Genomic DNA, 10,051 nt, shown 5'->3' with positions numbered 1-10,051 from the left:
GGGGGGGGGGGGGTTGGGGGGGAGTAAAATTTCAGACACTGATGAAATTTACAGTATTTGCAAAACCATGGAAGCTTTGCCGCCCACATTCTTATTAAATATCTGTTTTTAATTTGTGAAAGGATACGTGAAATTAACATTAACACTAATGTGAAATCTAATCAGTCAATTACACCTAAGATATAAAAACATAGATTCTTGTGATCTTTTTAGAAGCACATTTCTTTACTGAGTTTTTGAGATTTTCATTTAAAAACGAAGCAAGGGGCTTCCCTGGTGGCGCAGTGGTTGAGAGTCCGCCTGCTGATGCAGGGGACGCGGGTTCGTGCCCCGGTCCGGGAAGATCCCACATGCCGCAGAGCGGCTGGGCCCGGGAGCCATGGCCGCTGAGCCTGCGCATCCGGAGCCTGTGCTCCGCAACGGGGGAGGCCACAGCAGTGAGAGGCCCGCGTACCGCAAAAAAGGAAGAAAAAAAAAAAAGCAAGACTGTTGCTGTTCAGCCTGTGTATTTCTTTTCTTTTTTTTCTCATATAACCATTTTTAATACATAACAAGCAAAGGAAGCAAACAGAGGAGATTATCAAAGGGCATTAAACACTTCTCTAAATGCATTAAAGAATGTTTATATCATCCATTCCCTGGTATAACACTCTTGTCAAAGTAGCTTGTACATAGCAACTTTTAAACATTTTCCTACATAGATTTTTAAGCAATTCTCTAAATGCATTACAAAATGTTTATCAAATCCAATTCCTTAAACAACTCTCTTCTCTGTGTAGCAAGCAGGTTTCACTGTTTTAACCATTATTCCTGTGTCTTTATTTCTTTTTTATTTTATTTTATTTTTTTTAACATCTTTATTGGAGTATAATTGCTTTACAATGATGGTGTGTTAGTTCCTGCTTTATAACAAAGTGAATCAGTTATACATATACATATGTCCCCATATCTCTCCCCTCTTGGATCTCCCTCCCTCCCACCCTCCCTATCCCACCCCTCTAGGTGGTCACAAAGCCCCGGGCTGATCTCCCTGTGCTATGCGGCTGCTTCCCACTAGCTATCTATTTTACGTTCGGTAGTGTATGTATGTCCGTGCCACTCTCTCACTTCGTCCCAGCTTACCCTTCCCCCTCACCGTATCCTCAAGTCCATTCTCTAGTAGGTATGCATCTTTATTCCCGTCTTGCCCCTAGGTTCTTCATGATTTCTTTACTATTTAATAAATTGCCGTATGTATAGATTACTTTATTAAAAATAAAGAGCAAACAAAAAAATTTAAAGAAGTTGCCAAAACAGGCCAGGTGTATACCTAAAGGTTCTTTTGTTGATGGTGGTTATTGGGGGTGGAAGTGGGAATGAGAGGCAGCGGGTAAAAAAAAAATCAAACAGATAAAATAAATTTTAGAAGCTATAAGATCAAAAGAATTTACCTTATAAAAGTCCAGACTAAATCCTGCTTGGCAGTAACCCTGACCTTCAGGATCAGCATTGCCTGGAATGATCAAAAGATACAAATGTTATAACATCATTATCCCCGAGATATATTTTAATAACTAGTTCAGGATACACTGTTGTTTTATCTATAGACTTCTAAATTTAAAGTGATCAATATGTGTTCTATATTTATTTGTAAAATTTATTCCAAGTAATTTCTTAAATACATTGCAATCTGTTTTCTTGTCCCAAATGGCACTGTGATTTTACAGTAAGAGCAGGAATAACGTTCCTTGGACTATGATACTGGGTTTTATAACTCATGTTTATTTGAAGAAATAAAACCTCCATCTCCCAACTATGTTCCAAGTTCCCCAACTGGCAATATTGTGTTTCTGTGGTGCCCACATGTTCTGAGTAAAGCAGTGCCTTGAGAAAGAGCTAAATTTAGTCACCTGGGTGGACACTTTCTGCTGGAGTCACCGATAAGAGTTTCAATTTCCTGGTCTCTCACAGGAAATTAACTTCAAATTCTTCTATGATCATTACGTAAATTTGGACCTGGCATTTCTGATCACATTGCATCTCACAGGGACTCTAGTGTTCAAAAAAGAGAAAACTCTCTAGCAATGGCTTATTTTATACTCTCTGCAATGTAATTCACTAGCTGAATGTCCAATAGGACTTTTCTATAATACAGTTTTGTTTGGGGTTTTTTTTGCGGTACGCGGGCCTCTCACTGCTGTGGCCTCTCCCGTTGCGGAGCACAGCCTCCAGACGTGCAGGCTCAGCGGCCATGGCTCACGGGCCCAGCCATTCCGCGGCATGTGGGATCTTCCCGGACCAGGGCACGAACCCATGTCCCCTGCATCGGCAGGCGGACTCTCAACAACTGTGCCACCAGGGAAGCCCTATAATACAGTTTTTTAAACCATAGGCAGGTCAACCTGTGGATTCCCAGGATATCAGGATACTGGGACATTAGGATGAGGAATGTACTACTTGTCACTTGTACTTTAAAAGAGTATCACTCCTAAAGTACTTAAATTAAAACCAAAATATAGTTCAGTAGAGGGAATCTCAGTCGTTATACAGTTAGATGCAAACATGCAAATAATTACTCCTTTCTTATCAAGGATATTCCTGAATGGAAACTAAAATAAGAGGGCAGGAAAGGAAATGCACATCATCCCAGGAAAAATTTATAGGCTGGACATGTGCCTGTTCCAGAAGCTTTTTGAAATGGATCAGGCCTTTCCAGCTTTTCCTAGAATGCCTTCTGTTTTTTCTTTTCTTTGGTTAGTACTTAGCTAATTTTAGCACTGTCATCAGCCATTCTTTCCAGATGTTCCCTTTATATTTTAAAATACTTTTCTACTTCATATACTGTATTTTTTTGATGATCTGTTTTTAATTCAAATGCCGATGCTTTGTGTGTGTGTGTTTTTTAAGCTAAGTTTTTTATTTACAGCTTTACTGAGGTATACTTAATATACCAAAAAAATGCACATCTTACTGTGTACGTTTTGATGAGTTTAGACATATGCCTCATACCATGATACCACCACCACGATCATGGGAATAAACATATTCATCACCTCCAAAAGATTTCTTGTGTTCCCCACCCTCAATCAAATTTATTTTTTGTTTGTTTTTTTGTGAAACAACTTTCACAACTTTTGTGAAAACACTTAACATGAGATCTACCCTCTTAACAAATGTTTAGGGCACAGTACCTTACAATATATTTTGTTTTGTAACTATATTTTGTGGTTTATAATTATGAATGCTACAAAGTTCCTTAAAGTCTCAAATGTCCAGGTACCATTCTTCTAGAAGTTCATGCCTGTAAATAGTTGTATGCAACCAGAAATATATATGAACACAAGATATATGATTATGTGAACATAGATGTGTTGACTGTATTTAAGAAATGTATTTTTAATGCATAAATCTTTTTTATAAATCCTTTTGAAAATCAACTCTGACTTTTTCAATATTGTAAATTATTCATAAAGGAAGAAACAGGACCATTCTTTGAAATCATTTTGCTGCAAAACAGGAAACTGAAAAAATTAAGAGAAAACAGTAATTTTTCATAAAATTCATCGAGAAAGCAACCAACTTCAAATGTTGAAGTGGTGATTATAATAGAAATGGGAGGTTATTTCCTTTGCAAAGTAAGTTTTTCTCTTACAATTATAGTTTATGAGAGCTGAAGGAATCTTTCTTCCTAGAACTTCAGAGCATCTGTGAACTTTACAATTATGCCCTATAGAGTAAACTCAGGAATCCAGGGAATCATGCTATCATGTGTTGGCTTCCCAAGGAGAATGGAAAGGTGTGTGTAAACCATTGCCATCTAAATTATGAATGACCGTAAGAGCTACAGGCATGTCATTAACATGAATGAGCAGACTACCACCCAGATTGCTCAAAGTGTCAGTGAAGGGGCTTTGCGGTGTGACATGAACATGAGAGGCCTCTTGAAATTCTCTTTTGAAAGTAATATCCCTGTTCTGTGATATTGACCATACGCTCATGAACAAGGTGGCTTTGTGTTTATGAGCTGTGAACTCCTTAGGGAACACAGGAAGCTGGCTCCTGGGGTGCATTTGAGAAGGAAGTACTTCCAGTAAGAGAGAGACCAGGAGGATGTGACACTGGAGTTGTGTACTAGACTGAACAGAATTCCTGGCCATTTGTTTGGCTATTCTGCAACTCGACATAAACTTCACCTTTACCTGTGTCAAGCTATTCTTTTATTTAGGAAAGTAAACGCTAAATAAATTGGCAACATAATATACCCGTGTAACTCAAAATGAGAGCATACTATACTTTAAATTTTTAGATAATGGTTCAAACTCACCCTGCAACTCTTATCCACAAGTCTAGATGGCTTATGCTGTATTTTAATCTGAGCTCTCCCATCACATGGGCAGTCAGATAAAAAGGCAGAACAAGAAGCAGTGACATGGTTTCTAAACAATCATCCTTGATGTTAGCTGGAAGAGGATATATCATCAAGGTAAGAGGCATGTGAAGGACGGGCTCCTCATTTCAGCCACAGTAGTTTACTGCTGTGGGGAGGTATCTCTAGCAAATCAGAAGAAATGTGATATGGATAGGTGTAAAAATTGATGAAACAAGTTCAGTTTTGAATCTCTGCTCTACCATAAATTTTATGAATAAATTCAGGATTTATTTATTGCTCTACTTGACTTTTTTTTTTTTGCCATGATACGTGGCTTGCGGGATCTTAGTTCCCCAACCAGGGATCAAACCCGTGCCCCCTGCAGTGGAAGCGTAGAGCCCTAACCACTGGGCTGCCAGGGAATTCCCTGACCTTTATCTTTAGCATAATAATAAGGACCTCTTACAGAACTCAGCGGCATGACCTTGAGTGGAACACGACACAAAATATCCCTCTTAATGGATGATGCCATGCTTGGAAAGCTCCTGCCTTCCTGCTCCAGTAACTGCTAAGAGAAGCCCTTCCCATCGTCCTGTCTGAAACAGCTCCTCTCCCCACCTAGGCATGTCGCTCCCTACTCTTTTGCCTTGCTATGTTTTTCTTTGTAGTACTTTTCACTACCTGACATTATATTAGAAACTTACTTATTATTTAAACAAATTGTGTCATTGAGATGTAATTGACATATTAGTCCAAGGTGTACAACACAATTTGATTTATGTATATACTGTGAAATAATTACTACAGTAAATGTAGTTAACATCTGTCACCACACATCGTTGCAATCTTTTTTTCTTTTGGCTGTGTTGGGTCTTCATTGCTATGCGCAGGCTTTGTCTAGTTGCGGCGAGCGGGGGCTACTCTGTTGCGGTGCGTGGGCTTCTCATTGCGGTGGCTTCTCTTGTGGCAGAGCACGGGCTCTAGGTGCGCGGGCTTCACTAGTTGTGGCTCACGGGCTCTAGAGCGCAGGCTCAGTAGTTGTGGCATGCGGGCTCAGTAGTTGTGGCTCGCAGGCTCTAGGGTGCAGCCTCAGTAGTTGTGGCGCACGGGCTTTCTTGCTCCGCGGCATGTGGGATCTTCCCGGACCAGGGCTTGAACCCGTGTCTCCTGCACTGGCAGGCGGATTCTTATCCACTGCGCCACCAGGGAAGCCCCGTTACAATCTTTTTAAAGCTCTTAAGATCTACTCTCACAGCAACGTTCAACTATACATCTTATTACTAACTACAGTCACCATGCTGTACATTACATCCCCAGGATTTATCTTATAACTGGAAACTTGTATGTTTTGACCACCTTCACCCATTTAACCCACACCCACACACCCCACCACTGGCAACCACCAATCTGTACTCTTTTTCTGTGAGTTTGTGTGGTTTTTTTTTTTTAAGATTTTGCATATAAGTGAGATCATACAGAGTATTTTTCTTTATCGGACTTACTCCATTTAGCATAATACCCTCAAGATCCATCCATGTTGTCATAAATGGCAAGACTTCATTCTTTTTTATGGCTGAATAATATTCCATTGTGTATATATCCATATCCATATCTCTATCTATTCCATATTTCCTTTATCCACTTATCCATTGATGGATCCTTTGGTTTTTCCATGACTTGGTTGTTGTAAATCGTGCTGCAGTGAACATGGGGGTGCAGATATCTTTACAAGATAGTGATTTCAGTTCTTTTAGATAAATACCCAGAAGTGGAATTGCTGGATCTGAACTTATATATTTGCACATATGTTGTCTCTCTCCCGCCCTAGAATATGCTTTTTGAAGACAGTGGTTTGCTTTTGCTTGTCCTGTGCTTTATTCCCTAAACACAGAATAATTAGTGCTCAGTGTGTTCAAACAACACGTGTGGAATGAATGCATAACTGAGTCTTATTATCTATAGGGAACACCTCTTTTATTTATTTATTTAAGTTTATTTATCTATTTATTTTTGGGCTGCGTTGGGTCTTTGTTGCCGCGCACGTGCTTTCTCTAGTTGCGACGAGCAGGGGCTACTCTTCGTTGCGGTGCACGGGCTTCTCATTGTGGTGGCTTCTCTTGTTGCAGAGCACAGGCTCTAGGTGCGTGGGCTTCAGTAGTTGCGGCATGCAGGCTCAGTAGTTGTGGCTTGCAGGCTCTAGAGCGCAGGCTCAGTAGTTGTGGCGCACGGGCTTAGTTGCTCCGCAGCATGTGGGATCTTCCCGGATCAGGGCTCAAACGCCTGTCCCCTGCACTGGCAGGTGGATTCTTAACCACTGCACCTCCAGGAAAAGTCCAGGAACACCTCTTTTAAGCCATTTAAGGGACTTCCCTGGTGGTGCAGTGCTTAATAATCCACCTGCCAGTGCAGGGGACACGGGTTTGATTTGTGAGAACACAGTGAGAACACAAGCTAGGTGGAGAACTCACATCCACTGTGCCCTTGGGTCCAATCATGCTAATTAACACCATTCCTACAGTTAACAAGCGGACAGTTAGCATTTTTCAAATGCAGTGTGAATTTTGAGTAGAGATGGAGAGTTTAAGGCCTAAAATAAGGAACCAATCAATTTGACTGCAGAATATCTAAAAACAGAAAATTTCTAAAACACGGAAGACGATCGGCAGAATTCCGTGTCTTGGTCCTCACATTACAGTAAGGCATCCTGTAAGGCCGTCCGTCATCTTTACCCCCATTGCTTTTTCCTTACCAATGGTGTTCTGGGGTTACCTGCACTGTCTATAGCAGAAAAGCTCGAGCTAAATTTCAGTTCCAAGAATAAAAATAACTTACTGTTCCGACAAGGAGAGTACTCAGCATATGCACTGAAATTCTGAATTGCTACATAGCAAGTGCCAACTGGGTCCTTTTCTGGTGTCGGTTTAAGAGTTCTCCAGTGATATAATGGAGCACAGGCCTGGGAAACATCAAAGACAATAAAAATTTTTTGATGTAGATTCCTCTTACAGTGCTTTGATTTGACTTGTTGATGAATGGACCTAAATTTGTAACAAACAATGCTAAATTATTAAGTGACTTAATTGGCCTCCAGTATGCTAATGAGTACCTCAGTAGTCAGAGTTAATTAAACTTCCAAAGCCAATATTTCAACATTAATGCACCGTAGAATTGGAACAAATTAAGCATACACAAAGGAATGAGATTTTTCCCCCCACAGGATTTTAAATCAAATCAAAGTAGCCTAGCAAAAGTAAATATTTACGAAAGGCAAAGAACTCTTATTTTCTTTTTTTCTTTTAATTGGACCTACATAAAAGCAAATGAACATTTAAACAGCGAATGAATCAGCGTGATGTCTTAAAAAGAGAATTAGTTCCTTTCTTGGTTTAATTGTTGCTTAAAGAAAAACTACTTTCCAATCAAAGGATGCAGACAAGTTTGTAAACCTCTGTTTTGTGGATTCCTCTGGTTTATCACTGAGGGTGTACCTGACGATTTTTTTAAAACAATGACTTACATTTGGACTGCTACCCCCTTATCACAGTGGATTTATTTTTCATTTGATAGTTTTTATTCATGACAAAACAAAACTTAATTTAAACAATGGTAAGAAAAACATGATTCTTGGATTATGAAATATAAAAGAGGATATATGAAATCCTCTTTAAGTAAATTAAATAATTAATTGTGCTATAGGAACGAGACAGGCAATAAACATAAACAGGTAGAAAACACAGGCACCTTTCTGACTTCTGTTTTGCCAGCTCGAATCCTACGCAACTGTGTTTTACCTGAATATTCATTCATTTACTTTTTTTTTTTTTTTTTTTCGGGCCTCTCACAGTTGTGGCCTCTCCCGTTGCGGAGCACAGGCTCCGGACGCGCCGGCTCAGCGGCCATGGCTCACGGGCCCAGCCGCTTCGCGGCATGTGGGATCTTCCCGGACCGGGGCACGAACCCGTGTCCCCTGCATCGGCAGGCGGACTCTCAACCACTGTGCCACCAGGGAAGCCCTAAAAGTTATGTTTTTTAAACCTGCTCAGTTTCACACTGATGTGAAACACGATGATGTGATAATATTCAGGCTTTGACCCAAACACACATGATACCTGGATATTCAAAATCGATACTTCTGTTCACAGCAATTTGAAGTTCTAAGAATTGTCACACAGCGTAGAATTTAATTCTTTATGCTGCTAAGTTTCAGTGCTCAAGGAAAAAGTTAACTTGAAAGGTACTTTATATTACCCTGTTTCCTACCACATAATTTTGAAAGTGCAAGCATGCCCTCAAATGAAGCATATTTATTATGAACATGATGTGTTATTTTACGTTCAATAATTCTAAAGATTTCTACAAATATTGAATAAATGCACAATAATATAAGTTTTCAAGTCTTAATCAAAATCAATATAGTACCAAAAGATTTTTTTAACCCCAAATAGTTATTAGATGGAATTAGCTTTTCAATAGCTATTCACATACATTGTAAATCACTAAAGGATTAAAAAGTTTTTACCAATCCTGGAATGTGAGAACTATATTAATGCAAATACAATTCTGCAGAGAGCCTATTGTAAATTCTGGATTTGTCACTAAAGAGGGCTATCTATGTTTTATATATTACTTGTTTTATGTCACAATTTCTGTGGGGCGTTAACCACAGACCAAATAAAGCAAGGCATTTCCTTTAGATACTTATTTTTATTAAATCATAATTCAAACACTTTTAAACAAATCCCAAAAGCAAAAGTTATTGCTTTATTTTGTAAGGAAGTTAGAGCCAATAGTAAAAAAAAAAAAAAAAAAAAAAAAACCCAATAACAAAAAAGTTTCCAGATCAACTTAATACAGTTATTTATCTCTCAGTAAAGCAGACATGTATTATCACTTGGAGCTACAGAGAAGAGAATCACAAAGTCATAGCATTTTAAAGCCAAAAGATCTCTATCTGTGAGTGAGAAATTTTTACTTTAAAAAGTATCAATGTACTCAGAGAACCATGTAATTGGTAGTTATATTTTTAAAGAAAACTTTCCGATAGTTCTAAAGAGGATCAATGACATCACAGTAGATTAACTTTTAAAGAACCCTAACAGTAGTACTCCTATTTATCTGGTCAAACTTTAGTCAGCCCTTTAAATCAATCTTAAGCAATAAAATATTTACCTTTTTAGGATTTAGCTTTTATTTTTCTATCTTCCTTATTTGTTTTTGAAATATTTGAAAAGATCTAGCCAATTTTCTGGAAAACCAGCTTTACTTCCTGTAGCTTTAAGGACTAAAGTAGATTCTTTAATTTTAAGCACTAAATTGTTTTTGGAATGCTGATAGCTTATCTTTGAAAATATGATATATTCTTACATGAACGGATTTTTGTAGATACGAGTTTTGAAACATTTCAGTGTACATGTTATTCCAAAGCAGTCCCACCAACACACAGTTGATACTCACCACCACTTTTCCTTTATGAGCTTTCACTGTTGCTCCAAACCATTGATTCGATTTAAACTCTATAGGTTCCTTGGTTCCATTTACTCTGATCTTTCTGTTGTCTGACAGGGAGAACATGGATTGTTAATAATTTGTAAAGCGTGGGAGCCAGCTAAAATATGTGATAATAAATTTACCCATTAAAAACATTTTTTAAAATGTCATACACATGGGGGGTTCTTTTTTTTTTTTTTTTTTTTTTTTTTTTTT

General features: G+C 38.5%; 1 protein-coding gene across 1 annotated transcript in view; it reads right to left on the bottom strand.

Moving 5' to 3' along the window:
- ITGA8 (integrin subunit alpha 8) overlaps window positions 1–10,051 on the bottom strand; it is a 179,593-nt gene that overhangs the window by 142,716 nt on the left and 26,826 nt on the right. Inside the window, exons 3-5 of the mRNA XM_007460903.1 lie at window positions 9,803–9,903; window positions 7,181–7,304; window positions 1,431–1,492 (exon numbers count right to left, since the gene is read on the bottom strand). Coding sequence (XP_007460965.1) covers window positions 1,431–1,492; window positions 7,181–7,304; window positions 9,803–9,903 — 287 coding nt within the window. The remainder of the gene's footprint in view (window positions 1–1,430; window positions 1,493–7,180; window positions 7,305–9,802; window positions 9,904–10,051) is intronic.

Source organism: Lipotes vexillifer, unplaced genomic scaffold (genome assembly GCF_000442215.2).
Source record: "Lipotes vexillifer unplaced genomic scaffold, Lipotes_vexillifer_v1.1 scaffold534, whole genome shotgun sequence".
In the NCBI taxonomy this organism is placed as follows: domain Eukaryota; kingdom Metazoa; phylum Chordata; class Mammalia; order Artiodactyla; family Lipotidae; genus Lipotes; species Lipotes vexillifer.
The sequence above is the reverse complement of the archived record's forward strand: the minus strand, read 5'-3'. Positions and strand labels throughout refer to the sequence as shown.